At 47.7% G+C, this 15,727-nt stretch overlaps 1 protein-coding gene across 1 annotated transcript; it reads left to right on the top strand.

Annotated features, from left to right (window-relative positions):
• Positions 1–3,643: 3,643 nt before the first annotated feature.
• LOC119565146 (olfactory receptor 52E2-like) lies at positions 3,644–4,591 on the top strand. The gene has a single exon (XM_037889579.1). It carries the CDS (start codon positions 3,644–3,646, stop codon positions 4,589–4,591), a length of 948 nt encoding a protein of 315 aa, XP_037745507.1.
• Positions 4,592–15,727: the final 11,136 nt, after the last annotated feature.

Raw genomic sequence — 15,727 nt, forward strand, 5'->3', positions numbered from 1 at the left:
GTCTGTCTCCTATCTATCTATCTATCCATCCATCAAGGCAATTATCCCTTATTTTCTTTCAAATCAACTATATTTTATAAATAGACATGAATACACAAACAGCCAATTCTTCTCTCACTCAGCACAGAGCCCAGGAGCTCTCATCTCCCTTTGGGACAGTCCCTTAATGAATGTTTTCTCCTAAAGCTGAATAATTAGCACAGAAGAAGGGACATGCTTCTTTGCAGCCTGTTTACTTTCAGATGCTCTCTTCTCCCCTCGAGGCTGAGCGAACCCCACTGGGATTGCACAGAGCTATATTATAAACGGTGCACACCCTTGGATGGGCTCTCGGTGTGGCATGTTGCTGCAGATGCTGGGGTGAGAGAGGTTTGGGACACGGCTACCTGAGGGGGATTCCCAGGGAAGATGCTTCCGTCTCAGAATTCACAGGTACCCATTTCTTGCTGAGGAGATCACCTGCTCGACAAACACCGAGCAACTTGGACATGATGGGATAGAGAGGACGTCTGGGGTCCTTTCCGCTCTGCACAACCATGACACATCCCAGGGCCCTTCCCATAGGTGATGAGTCTGCTAAAGAATCACTGGCCAAAATGTAACTCTTTTCTGGGCACCCCTGGTCATCCTGCCTGATGGACTACCGCCCTGAGGTGGCTGCATTTCAGTGGCAGAGGGGATCCTTCAGATGTTAGCCATGTTAGTCTGTATTCGCAAAAAGAAAAGGAGTACTTGTGGCACCTTAGAGACTAACCAATTTATTTCAGCATAAGCTTTCGTGAGCTACAGCTCACTTCATTGGATGCATCTGATGAAGTGAGCTGTAGCTCACGAAAGCTTACGCTTAAATAAACTGGTTAGTCTCTAACGTGACACAAGTACTCCTTTTCTTTATGGTTTTGGTAATTAAATATTCATGGTAAATAGACCCAACGGCCTGTGATGGGATATTAGATGGGGTGGGATCTGAGTTACCCAGGAAAGAATTTTCTGTAGTATCTGGCTGATGAATCTTGCCCATATGCTCAGGGTTTAGCTGATCGCCGTATCTGGGGTCGGGAAGGAATTTTCCTCCAGGGCAGATTGGAAGAGGCCCTGGAGGTTTTTCGCCTTCCTCTGTAGCATGGGGCATGGGTCACTTGCTGGAGGATTCTCTGCTCCTTGAAGTCTTTAAACCATGATTTGAGGACTTCAATAGCTCAGACATAGGTGGGAGTCACGTACTGAGACTGCCATGTTATACCTCTGCTCATATAACCTAACATTGCATTTGCCTATTTTGAAACAGCAAAAAAATCTACACCCCAGAGAGATGTAGCTATATCATCCTAACCCTGGTGTAGACCCTTGAAGCAGATCTTCCAGAAAAGCATCCAGTCTCGATCTGCCAACATGGGGACTTGGAGAATCCACTACTTCCCTTCTCAGTGTGTCTCAATGGTTAATCACCCTCATTGCTAAATATGTGGCCGTATTTTATAGCTAGAATTTGCCTGGCTTCAGCTTCTAGCCCTTCGGTCTCGATCAGCCTTTCTCTGGTAGATTACAGAGCCATTACTACGCATGGATTTCTCCCCATGAAAGTTTCCGTCTGATCATCTTTTTGATAAGCTGTAGAGATATACATCTTCAAAGTCTATACATCTGCAGAGGTAAAATCCTTCCCCTGCTCCAACTCACCTCTCCCCTGTTTATGTATCCGAGGACCCCATCATCCCTTTATGCTACAGCATCTCACTGGGTTCTCAAGATGAGTTGGCTGTCCACAATGTCCCCTAAATCCTTTTCCGGGTCCTTGCATTCCATAATACAGTGCTGTCGTCTGTGGGTCGGGCCTGCATTCCCTGTTCCAAGGATTCTGCATTTGACTTATTAAAACATTTTGTTTGCATGGGCCCCACATTCCAAGTGCTCCAAATCAATCGGTATGCCTGCCCTGGCCACCTCATTGCAACCACTCTGCCAATCTTTGGGTCATCCGAAAATTTTATCTGCAGTGATCTTCTATTTCCTTCCAGATCATTCATGAAAGTATTGAATAGCCTCAGGCATAGAACCAATCCCCGCAGAACCTGACTACAAACAGCCCCGTTCACTGACGAAGGGCTATTAACAACAGCTTTCTGAGATCCGTCACTTAGCCAGTTTTCTGTCCATTTTGCATGTTCTCTACTGATATTGTAGGGTGTTAATTTTTTTAACTCAATATTTTCCCCCCTAAATCAAATGCCTCTGAGAAATCAAGGTCCATTGCCTCTGCATGGTTCCCTTTATCCACCACATGTGTTCCCTTGATCCACAAATGTGTACTCTCCAAAAATGATGAAATCAGGTTTATTTGACAAGATCTGTTTTGTATAAACCCTGTTGTTGACTGGTATTACATATCTAGACTTTTTTTAAAAAAAACAAACTAATCCCAGACCAGCTTTTCCATTGTTTCTTAACCTTGTCAAATCTTTTATAGAAAACACTTTCCCTTTATTTTATAATACTTGACATTTAACACAGGAATTGCCATAACATTTTTCTGTGCTTGCCATAGCATTTTTCTCTTGTTGTTAACATACTTAATAATCTCCTTTTTTGTTATCCTTAGCCCTGCCAAACTTGGAGTTTTCCCTGATGTCTTTAACGTCCCTTATCAATTTTCATAATTGATCAATTTTCTTTTTCCCCTAATTGCTGCCTTCCCTTTGCCACTGAACTGGATTTTTACCCAAAGTTGTTCACTTTGTTGACTGTGGAATCATGATTTTTTCCGCAAAAGAATGACCAATTGTCATTCATATTTTTCTGTATAATTTTTTCCTCCAGTCAATTTTGCTGACAGTTTTCTTCAGCTTCGGGGAATTAGTCCTCTTGGAGCACTCAGTGTCTCTAGATAGTACTGGTTGGGAACTGTTCTCTCTTTGTCCATTGGAACGTAAATCAGTATCATTTTTTTTTCCTCTCCTCTCTCATTTGTTACCTTCTTTGTCTCTTCTGTAAACGAAAGAGTCCCAGACTCTTCTGCATGGTGTCAGGTATCAGGGGGCGTAGCCATGACTTTTTGATCATATGGCAGCCTCCCCCATTCTCAGAGCCTGTCAGCAGGTGTTTCTCTTGAGCTGCTGTCAATGGCGCCCAGGTCTTTTCCCTGAGGTATGTTCTAATTGGGATGTTTCTCCTGGCATATGTCTTACAAAAGTTTGTTTTTTTCCACTCTCACATACCAAGCAACTTGATGAATGGGGAACTCCTACAGCATGGAGTCCCTAAGCTGGCTCTCATTGCATTAAGGAATAATGATGGATAACCAGTATCCACACTTGTGTTTCCTGCTGGTGCCTCCTAAGGTTCCCCCACCACTAAGTGTCAGACTTATTAACACAGGGAGCCCCATTAAATGTGGAATTGACTTTAATATGGTCATTGTTCATAGTTGTTTTCTCTGAATAATTCAAATGTCATTTTTCAGTGAGTGAAGAGAGAACAATCTGCTTCACCCATGAGAACTGCCTCCAGTAGTGCATGTAATATCTCAGATTAACATTCTCTCTCCATCCAGGCATCCTGGGCACACACAGAAAGTCAGGGGAACGTACGGTACATGCAGGAAACAGCCTTCCGCCTCAGAGTTGGACACCTTCTCCCCTATTACATGTCAGATTCCAACACAACCAACTTCACCAACCCCTCCACCTTCATCCTGCTTGGCATTCCTGGCTTGGAGGCAGCCCACATCTGGATCTCCATCCCCTTCTGCACAATGTACACCATAGCTGTCTTGGGGAACTTCACCATCCTGTTCATTGTAAAGACGGAGCAAAGCCTCCATGGGCCCATGTACTATTTCCTCTGCATGCTGGCCATCACTGACCTGGTCATGTCCACATCCACACTGCCCAAAATGCTGAATATCTTCTGGTTCAATACCAGGGAGATCAGTTTCAGTGCCTGCCTCACCCAGATGTACGTCCTTCTCTGCTTCTCAGCAATGGAGTCTGGAATCCTCGTGGCCATGGCTTTTGATCGCTATGTGGCCATCTGCCATCCCCTGAGACATTCCAGCATCCTGACAAACTCTGTTGTGGCCAAGATCGGACTGGCCGCGCTGCTCCGCAGTGGAATATTCGCATTACCCTACCCCCTCCTGGCGAGGCGTTGGCCATATTGCAGAACCAACATCATCCCTCACACCTATTGTGAGCACATAGCTGTGGTGAACCTGGCCTGTGCTGACATCCGCATCAGTAGTTACTACGGCCTGTTTGATCTTTTCTCTGAGATTGGAATGGACGTGTTTTTCATCACTGTGTCCTATACTCAGATCCTCCGGGCCATCTTCCGCCTCCCCACAAAGGATGCTCAGCTCAAAACATTTGGAACCTGCATCTCTCACCTTTGTGCCATCTTAGCTTTCTACATGCCAGGTTTCTTCTCCTCTCTCACGCACCGGTTTGGCCATAATGTGCCACTGCACTTCCTTGTTCTCATTGCCAATGTGGAGCTCCTGGTGCCCCCCTTGCTCCACCCCATCATCTATGGGGTGAGGACCAAACAAATCCGGGGCAGGCTGCTCTGGCTCTTTACTCCTAAAGGGACCTAAATGTTTTCTCAGACTGAGGTCCGTGCAGAGCTGGCTGGTGCACGGTGCTGGGCCCTCTTCCCTGAATCATTTATTGAATGCATCCGATGAAGTGAGCTGTAGCTCACAAATGCTTATGCTCAAATAAATTTGTTCGTCTCTAAGGTGCCACAAGTCCTCCTTTTCTTTTTGCAGATATAGACTAACACAGCTGCTACTCTGGACAGTCAAGAGACATTAAACCCTTTCCTGTCCTCACTTTGCTGTGTCAGCATGATAAACTGGGGAATCAGTCTATGTGCAATTCACTGGGTTGCCACCTTTCCAGTTGCTGGTGGTTGGACTCCTGAAATGACAATCTTGCCCCATCTGTTCTGTCAAGGCTCCACCCCTGCTGTGTGTCTTCTCTCCAATGCCCTACCCCTCTCACTTGGTCCTCTCTTCCCCTCCCCTTGCCAGTTGCTGGAACATTTTCCACCTCATTATATATATATATGTCAAGGTTCCTTCCCCACTCTGAACTCTAGGGTACAGATGTAGGGACCTGAATGAAAACCTCCAAAGCTTACTTTTACCAGCTTAGGTTAAAACTTCCCCAAGGTACAAACTATTTTACCCTTTGCCCTTGGACTTTCGCTGCCACCACCAAACGTTTAACCGGTTACTGGGAAAGAGTTGTTTGGAAATGTCTTTCCCCAAAAAATCCTCACCAAAACCTTGCACTCCGCTTCCTGGGGAAGGTTTGATAAAAATCCTCACCAATTTGTGTAGGTGACCACAGACCCAAACCCTTCGATTTTAAGAACAATGAAAAAGCATTCAGTTTCTTACAAGAAGAATGTTAATAGAAGAAAAAGGAAAAAGAATCACCTCTGTAAAATCAGGACAGTAAATACCTTACAGGGTAATTACATTCAAAACATAGGGAATCCCTCTAGGCAAAACCTTAAGTTACAAAAAGACACAAAAACAGGAATATCCATTCCATTCAGCAAAGCTTATTTTCTCAGCCATTTAAAGAAATCAGAATCAAACGCAGATCTGGCTAGATTACTTACCAAGTTCTACGACTCCATTCCTGTTCTGTCCCCGGCAAAAGCATCACCCAGACAGACCCAGACCCTTTGTTTCTCCCTCCCCCCAGCTTTTGAAAGTATCTGGTCTCCTCATTGGTCATTTTCCTCTGGTGCCAGCGAGGTTATCCTAGCTTCTTAACCCTTTACAGGTGAGAGGGTTTATCCTCTGGCCAGGAGGGATTTTAAAGGGGTTTACCCTTCCCTTTATATTTGTGACAATATATATCTGGAAAATAAATAAATAAATAAATAGTGGACCTATTCACCTCTAATAGTAACATGTTCTCACATCTTGTGGGAAGTCACTTAAGGGACACTGGTTAGCGTTAAAATTTTAATGTTTATTCTTACTTTGCTTCTACCTCTGTGGAGAGAGAGACCCCATCAGGACTCCTGGGATGTATCTCAGCTCTGGGAGGGGAGTGGGGTGTAGTGGGTTACAGCAGGGGGCAGATACATCTGGGGTCTAAAGGAGAAGATCAGAATGGCCACACTGGGTAAAACCAATGGTCCATGTAGCCCAGAAGTCTGTCTTCCAACAGTGCCCAGCGCCAGGTGCTTCAGAGGGAATGAACAGAACATGGCAATCCCCATGTGATTCATGCTCTGTCACCCACAACCAGCTTGTGGCAAACAGCGGCTAGGGACAAAAACCCTGCCCATCCTAGGCAATAGCCCTTGATGGACTTCTCTAGTTCTTACTGGAACCAGGTCATAGTTTGGGCCTTCACAACATCCTATGGCAGATATTTCTCACAGCTCAAGCTGTGAGAACTACTTCCTTTTGTTTGTTTTAAACCTGCTGCCTATTCCTTTGATTGGATGACGCTTAGTTCTTGTGTTATGTCAAGGAGGAAATAACATTTCCTCATTAAATATCACCATTCTTATATATTTGCAACAAATCTTGTAACAATAGGTCATGTGAGGTGTCAATATAAAAGCTACAGTTTGCTGAATATGATTTTCTTATTTGTATGCACGTCTCGTATTTTTATTTGCAGTTACGAATATTGACTATGTGTTTGCTCCTGTGGTAAATCCCACAAGGCAGTTTACGTCCAGAGTGTCCAGCACAATGTGAATGGACTATTCAAGTGGATGGCCCAACAATGAACACCATGTGCCATGGAAGAAACTTATCCCCACCTGATGGACTTACCTGGGGACATTCTGGCTAGAATACAATTTATGGTCCCTCCTGTGACTCACTGAAACATGCAGAGGCATGTGATCAGCTCATGTGACACAGGACTCCATCTTGTGCCTGTACTTTTGGTGCAGAGGAACCAAGGAGACTCTCTTTCATTCCTTCAGCCGTTCCTGACAATTTTTGCTTTTCCGTTAGGGTCCCAGCGGAACACTCTTTCTTTCTGCGGGAGGACACTTTCGCAGCCTGAGCTACACAGAAGAAATCGTTGCCAATTAGCATATCAGTAGGCTTATGGTCTGCTACCCTCACTGATAATACAGCTTCAAAACTACCAGTTTCTATGTGCACTGTAGCCAAAGGCATAAGGATTGTGTATCCTACTGATAATAAAAGCTCAGAAATCTGTTCTGGCAGCGTGTCACCTTCTTGCACTATACCCCTGCTACCTACAGAAATTTCTGTCCCTGTGTCTTCGCACCCAAGTTGTTCCCTGCCGTTGATGCCGACAGCCTTGATGTGCTTCATGCCTAGATGTTCAGAGGCTAATTTCACAAACCCAGTGTTATAAGTGACAGGCATCCGAGGGACTTCTGTGCTCAGGTGAAAGCATTCCCAAGGACTACCTGCTTCCTCCCAGCACAGGGTGTTTATTCCTCAGGTGATCAGAAGAATAATAATGGTTGCACCTTCTGGACTCATCTGTTTTTACAGGAGATTTGGGTTGTGAATGAGAGGAATGAGGTAAAATGGAACCCTCTTTCCCACCATGTTTAAACCCCTGTGTCTGTAGTTTATTCAGACTAGATGCCTCTGTTTGCTCAAAATCATCAGAGAGAGAAGCCATCCTGTAACGAAATGAAGACTCACCGGCGCGGCGCCTCCTGCCGGTTGTCCAGGGAATTAGCTCAACTCTAGCTTCGGAGATCCTCCTGCTGGCCAGCATCTCACCTGCCTCAGGCCCCCATGTCCCTCCCGGACCCTGGTGCCCCTTACCCTGGGGTTCTGCCCACTGCAATACCCCCACTCATTGGGTCTCCGCTCCCAGGGGAAACCTGAACCCTCTACACCCACCTGGCCTCAGATGCCAGTTGTCATCCAGCACCCATTCACTGGGACAAACTGCAGTGCGTAAAGGCCACTCATGATTGGCAAGGGGGTTGGACCAGCTGCCTCTTCCTATCCCCGCACTACACCTCTGCAGCCCCAGTACCTGCTTGGGGCTTTATCCAAGGCCTCAGCGTGGGGAGTTGCCAAGCTAGGCCCGTCTCCCTCCAAGGCTGGAGAGAGACTCCTGCCTTCCGGCCCTGCAGCCTTTTTATAGGGCCCAGCCTGGCCCTCATTGGCTGCCACTCAGCCTTTTCTGATTGGCTCCTCAGCCCCAGCCCTCGCCAAGGGCTGGCTTTTAACCCTGGCTGAGCCGGAGCAGGGTGACTGCTCCGATACACATCACATCCACAGTTTTCATCTTTCTCTCCCCTCGACACTGTTTCACATCATCTTTACATATGGTTAAGAAACGCTCCTGAGCCACAAGGTCCAACATTCCTTCAGAGCTTGTAACACATTTGCCCCTTGCCCGCTTTGCCATCAAATCTTTCATTTTGTGTTCAGATTCCACATTACTCACACCAGCACCCCTCTTAAGATTCCTTGTCGGGGATTAGCCATTGTCCTTCCCCCTCTGGCTCGGAGGGAGCCCCCTCCACCTCACTATTGCAACCGGCCAGTTTTATTTGGCTGCCCTGCTGGCTGGATGCTGCTGCTGCTGCTTGGGGCACCCTGCTGGCCTGCCCTCTGGAGAGAAGCAAGGACCCCACAACCATTCCTGGGTCCTTCCCTGGCTGGCCCTGGAGTGTTGTAAGCTTGCCTCCCACACCATAGCTCTCCTGGGTTGGATAGTTTGTCTGCCCCACCCCATCTTCCAGAGCTTTTCCCTATGGTTTTTCTGCCCTGCTCCCACAAATTTTTAATTTGCCCCTCTTTTTCCCTTACCTTCCATTGCTCCCCCCATTGCTTGGACCCCTTGCTTCATGCACCCATGGCCCCTCCCTAAACACTTGTGTCCCTTTTCCATAGTGCCCCACTTCCCTGCCTCGGTCAGCCTCCCCACATCCCCTGTCATTGGTGGGGGAGGGGGTGCCCCACTGCCCTGCACCCGTCCTAGCCAGGAGGACAGGTTGGCCTTTCCCCTTCCCCAACTCCCTCCATTCCCCCTTACCACTGGTGTTACATCTTGCCCCTTTCCCAAATGATGGGAGAAACTGTGAGTGAGGTCTCAACCTGGGCGGTGGCTTGGTCACACCATCCCCTCCTCTTCTCTATCCCCTACCCCGGGCTGCTGTCCCTGCTCTCAAACTTGGGGCAGACATGAATTCATCCATCTGCCGCCAAGACCCTTGTGGTGATGACCTGTGCCAAGCAGCTGTGCCGCGAGCCCATGGGTGCGCCCCCTTCAGAGGAGGGGTGGCCGTCTTCCCTCCCAGTTCAGGGCCCCATCACAGATGCCATCATGTCTCACACCTTGGTTGTAGAGTTCCATGTGGTCTCTGGGCCCAGAGTCATTGAGGTCTCCCCTCCTGTTACCATCCCCTCAGCCCCTGGACCCAGTCAAGAGGTGTCGCATCCCTTTGGCTTTGCTGCTGGGCTTCCCAGTCAAACTTCTGCCCCTGCTCCTAATCCCGTTCCTGGCCCCAGCCCCACTCCTGCCCCTGTCACATTCCTCATTTCTTTCCCTTCATCTTCTATACTGCTGCCACCCAGGGGTTGTGTCATTTCCCCTGTCCTTGGACTAACCTCAGGGGGCGTTTTTTTTGTCTCCCTTCCCTGACTCTTTGGGAGCTGCTTTCTTCCCTCCCTATCCCTTTCCGGGCACAGAGACGGGTTGCACAGAGCCACAGGTACAATCGCCGCACCAGTGGTCTGCCCCCTCTTTGCCCATCTCCATGGGCCACAGGGTGGTAACAGGGGCCCAGCGAGATGATGATCATGGGTCCGCAACCCTGTCCCCCACTGTGCTGTGGGATGAGCTTCACCATTTTCTGGTGGACACCTGTGGTTTCAAGCATAAGGTGAAGCTCCCTCTCCAGCACTGGGGAGACTTCTATCTCATTGTCTGGGCCATGAGGGCTGTTTTGGAGGAGTGGAGGATAACCGGGAGGCAGAACATCCTGGTCTACGGGTGGACTCGCAACTTCTGTGACTTCCCCCTGCGTTTCAGGGATTGGTGCAAGGCCGGCTGGGGATCCTCCTGCCTGCAAGGATCATTCTCAGCCCTCACAATGAAGCCAACCATATTTTCAAAAATGAACACCAACTGAAAAAAAAAAAAGGAAATATGGAAAGGATAAAGAAAAACATAGAACCCCTTCTTCTTCTACAGGAACACCAAAACCAGCCGTCTCTGGAGCGTCAGGGCAGTTCACAGTCTGTCCCTCCCATGTCCCAGGCCTCTTGCCCAGGCCCTGGCTGTGCTGCAGAGGTGCTGTGGGTCAGACACTTGCTCTGTCAGTGGCCATATGTCTCAGGCTTTAGGTGGTAGGGCCCCTCTCCACAGCATCATCCTCACCCAACAGAGTTACGATTCCCCTCCAATTCTGGCCTGCAAGGCCTCTTGACTAGGGGTATTTCCCTGCGCTGGTCCCTCTGCCCAGGGTCTTCCTTGCTCTCTCCAACTGTACACTGCACCCAGCCCCAGCCCCAGCCCCAGCGCTGCTGCTGCTCGGCCTCCAGCTCCCTGGGCTGCTTCTCTGGCCCCTCTGCTTCGGGCTGCTGCAGCTCTGCGCCCAGCTCAACTCCCTGGGCTACTTCTCTGGTTCTGGTTCTGGTTCTGGCCGGCCTGTCTCTGCTCAGCTCTGCCCAGGCCCCTGCTGTCTCCTTAGCTCAACCCCGCTCTGTCCCAGGCAGGCCCAGCTCACACAGACGACGGGAACCTCGTGACCTCCAGACTTCCTCCCTGGTCTGCCTGCCCTGTCAATCAGGCTGACAGCTAATGTTGGCCTCTCCTCACTGACTCTGGGGACTGGTTTGGACCCTTCCCCTTCCTTTTGGGACTAGGAAAGGGCCAACCAAAAATCCTCACTGAATTTTAGTGAGCGGCCAGTAATTTACATCCCTCCTTACTATAATTCTGCCACAGCCAGAACGTTCACACCAGCATATCTGGGCCCCATATTATCAACATTTATATATTAAAAAAATACATTTGCAATGAATAAAAGAACATTTATCATACTTAAAACCCCCTGTCCAATTCTTGATACTATACATAATATTCACTAAAGACTACATAGAACCAATCACATGATCATCTCTAAGTTAAATGATCAGGACACCCTTAGTAGTTCTCTGGGACTTTCTTAAGACTGGTGGTTCATTACCCATATTTTCTGTTCCCTTGTCCCCAGGTAACACCAGGTCAATTTGAGGGATCAGTCTATTTTCATCAGGGTTTGCATTTGCCCCATTGGTTTCAGTCTCCTCCGGACATGATGCTCTGCGTCTCCTGTGAGCCCTGGCTGGACTAAAGGTCCAATGTTTTAGCTGGTCCCCATGGACCACTCTCTCAGGACCTCCACATTCAGGCTGGATAGTGTAAACTGGCAGTGCAGGATTATTGTGAGTGACCACAATGTGGGCATTTGACTCCCACTTCCCTTGTATTTTATTATGACCCAGCATCTATGGTTTCAAACTGGTACCTGCTTACCACAGCTTATGAGAGCCCCACTGGACTTGCGATCACAAGTCCTTTTCCTACTTTGGGCTGCATTTTTAGTTTTACTGAGAGCAACTTCAATGGCTCTCTTTGGTCTGTCACGGACACCTTTGACACAGTCATTGAAATTGATCACCTCATCCTTAGAAAAGACTCCTTGACGCTTTTCTGGCAGCACCCTAAGTTAGCTCCCTGTGCAGGAACCAGCCCTTGGAGTGAGGCTTGAACTGGAACAGGCAGTCTCCCGCCACATCTTTAGAGGAAAAGTAACTTGTACTCACTTCTCCCTCCTTGTCACCCACAGCTCATTTCCATTCTCTTCAAATGTTACCTTCACCCAAGGAACCTCTTCCTCATCCCAGTGTACCTCTGCAGTTCTATTCTGAGAATGCAACCCCACAGACTTCACACGTGAGATTAGAAGACTCACCAGCACTCTTCCTTTGATGGCATTAGTCAGTAAATTGGCTGGCTGGAGCCTATTAGTTTGGCTTGCTCCAGATATATGGTCTAGAAGGGCTCGAGATCCATTGGTGTTTCCTGGTACCCAGCAGCGTTCATCAAGGATCTTCCCTCTCCAAGGAGGAATAACTGTCTTCAGCCTACTTTAACATTTCCAATCTGTCCTGCCTGGCCCAGAGGATGACTCTGTTTCTCCTTCTGAGCAAGTACTTTACTCAGCACAGAATTCTTCTTAGAGTGCCCAGGATGGTTCATCCTAGAAGTCCCTTCTCCTCGCAACTTTTTTTGCTATTACTTTCTGAGTCTTTGGCTAGCTGTTCTTCAAATTCTTTTTTTAACCTTCCTAATTATACCCTTAAACTTCATTTGCCAGGAGTTTATGAATAAAATCAGTTGAATAAAATCAATTAACAAACATGGGATATAGTGATACATGAAACTTACTTAAATGGCATTTACACTGCCTCCATGTACCCCACCCTGGAGTGTATACTCTGGATTGCAGAGTCCTAGATATTTGCTTGCATGGGCGTCCTTGGAGATCTGCACCTTGAAACAGCGCTCTGTTGGATCTGTGTATCAGTCCAGCCATGGCAACAAGCTGCTTAACCCCTCTGACGATTGGAGCTGGCCCCACCAAATGTTAGCCGCTCTGTGTCCTAATTTGGTGGGAAGATCAAGCTGCCTCACCTCAGACTCAGCCTCTCTGCGGTGCCCCTTCCCTTGCCCGCGCTTTCCCAACAAGGGTGGGGGTTACTCACAGTTCCTCCACTGCAGGCCCGCCTCATTCGGCTCCAGGCACAGCGACAGTCTCTGCCCTGGCTCCAGGGAAGCCACCAGCAGCCTCTGAGGCTCCCCGCTCGATCAGATCCCCAGCGGGCTCTTAGCAGCCTCTCTTGGCTTCCTAGCAGCAGCTCCACGTATGGACAGAGCTCCACACAAGCAATCTCCCTCTTCTTCTAAAAAGGGAGCCCACCACGTGCTCCCTCTGCACTTCCTGTGATTCTAAGATTCCTGGAAGAGGGAGAGTGTCACTCTTTCCCCAAGGCATCAGACAGGATCTTCCCAGCTGGTACACTCCCAATAAAGTTCAGAGGCCAGTCTAGTAAAAGGAGCCTACACTCTATTAAGTAGTTTCCATGCAGCTTGCAGGATTTCACTTTTTGTCCTGTTCTTTTCAATTTCTTTTTTATCTAACTTCTTCATTTTAGTGTCATTCCTCTTTGTGAAATTAAATAGTACAGTGTTTGGCTGCTGTGGTGTTTTCCCCACCACAGGGATGTTAAATTGAATTAGATTATGGTCCTTATTACCAAGTGCTTCAGCTATATTCACCTCTTGGACCAGATCCTGTGCTCCACATAGGACTAATTCAGTAATTGACTCTCCCGTTGTGGGTTCCCTGATTAGCTGCTCCAAGAAGCAGTCATTTGAGGTGTCAAGATACTTTATTTCTGCATCCCATCCTCAGGTGACTTGTGCCCAGTCAATATGGGGATAGTTGAAATCCCCCATTATTATTAAGGGTTTTGTGGTTTTTTTTAAAAATTATTTTAACAGCCTCTCAAATCTCCCTGAGCATTTCACAGTCACTATCACCATCCTGGCGAAGTGGTCGGTGATATATCCCTACTGCTATATTCTTATTATTCGAGTATCAAATTACTAGCCAGAGAGATTCTGTGGTCCAGTTTGGTTAATTTCCAAATTGTACTGCATTAGATTCTATCCTTTCTTTCACATATAATGCCACATCTCCACCAGCATGACCTCTTCTGTCCTTCCAATATATTTTGTACCCTGGTATCACCGTGTACCACTGATCATCCTCATTCCACCAAGTTTTTGTCATGCCGATTCTATCGATATCCTCCTTGAATGTAAGGCACCCGAGTTGAACCGTCTTATTATTTAGATTTCTAGCATTTGTATATATAACCCTTCTGCCAGGTGGAGCCAGCAGCAACCACGGCCGGGTTCAATATCTAGGTGTTCCTTTCCCTCTATCCAACACAGAACCGACTTGAGCCTCTACCCAGTAACCTTGGAAATTTACACACCACTCTGAGGCCCCTCTGAGAGGCAATACTCAGAGCCTATTTAGCTCTATTCTTTGAACAGTTGAGAAAACAAGTCAAACCAGTCTAGGTAATGCCCCTGGGGAGACCCTGCAATTTTCTGACCAGAATGCCTGCCCCTAAGCTTCTTACTCTCACAGAGCTCTAACAGTGGAGCCCCTCTGCTTAAAAAGTCCTTTCTGCTAACCATGAACACCCTCGCTTTGGAACAGATTAAGCACAGTCCTGCTTTTCTGTGTTCCCACAACAATTACCCATTGGTTACCATATTTCACTATCCCTGAATTCAGTACTAACATAATTTGTGAACCAATATCAGCTAAGTTGATTACAATGAGCAAAACACCCTCTCCATCTGCTGACTAGCTAGCAAATCTAAGCAAAGCAGGAGCAAACTGCATTTACATAAACACACCCAGGGTCTCTTCCTCCTCCCAGCTAGCTGTCAGGGAAGCATTCCTTCAGACCCTGCTGACATGGATAAGCACTGTAAAAAATGTCACTTTTTAGCTGTCTGCCCTTACAGTATGTAATTGAATGGGACTCTTTGTCATCAGATCCTACCTGTATTTTACCATCTTCCTTCCTCTCCTCCTCACTAGGACCTAGAGAATCTCCATTAATAGATCCTCCCCTCAGGGATGTCTCTGTCTGAAACACATGCTCCTCTGCACCTCTCAGGTTTCCTGCATCACTTAGTTTAAAAACTGCTCTATGACCCTCTTAATTTCAAGTGCCAGCAATCTGGTTCCATTTTCATTTTGGTAGAGCCCAGCCTTCCTGTATAGCCTTCCCCCTTTCCCCAGTTCCTAATGAATCAAAACCCCTCCTCCCTACTTTCTGGGGATGCAGACAAACAGACGCAAATGAAAACACATGTACATGGTCCGACATGCGCACACACATGGATCCATGAGCGCACACCCACAAACATGGATCCACATGCACACACACACACACACACACATATGCATGGATGTACATGGACACACATGGAACAATGTGTACACACATACACAGAGACATGCACACATACATTCATGACCTGCAAAGCCCCATCCAGGAGGCATGGTCAGAGAACCCCTGACAGAGCAGGTTTGTGAGGCAGATAGGTGGGAGGAACGTCTCGTTGGAGAAACCCACCAGAATTGAAGCCTGAGCAAAGACTCTGAGCAGCTCGTTAGCTGTGAAGCAGCGTCAGCTTTCAGGTTACTTTGTGCAGGCTACTGGTGGAATCTTAGGCTCCTACACGGTTGGACAGCAGATGAGCCGGGGTTTGAAAATGGCCGTGGAGCCTAAATTCAGTATTTACATGAATTCCTTTGTGGATCTAGACCTGGAAGAATTTCTGGAAGATGCTTTCATCAAACACAATTTAAGGTCGTTCAAAGTCAAGGGGGCTGGCTGGCTACACTGTCAGGGTTCCCCTCCACACACTCTGAACTCTGGGGTACAGATGTGGGGACCTGCATGAAAGACCTCCTAAGCTTATATTCTACCAGCTTAGGTTAAAAACTTCCCCAAGGCACAGATTCCTTTCCTAGTCCTTGGACAGTATTCCTACACCAATAAGTGATTTATACAAAAATTCAGGGATGGGTCACTTGGAATCCTTATCCCCCCAAAATGTCCCCCCAAGCCTCTTCACCCTCATTTCCTGGGGAGGCTTGAGAG

Source organism: Chelonia mydas, chromosome 1 (assembly GCF_015237465.2).
Source record: "Chelonia mydas isolate rCheMyd1 chromosome 1, rCheMyd1.pri.v2, whole genome shotgun sequence".
NCBI lineage: Eukaryota > Metazoa > Chordata > Testudines > Cheloniidae > Chelonia > Chelonia mydas.

Coding starts and splice junctions, on each gene's coding strand:
- LOC119565146 (XM_037889579.1), top strand. CDS start 3,644: ATGTCAGATTCCAACACAACCAACTTCACCAACCCCTCCACCTTCATC.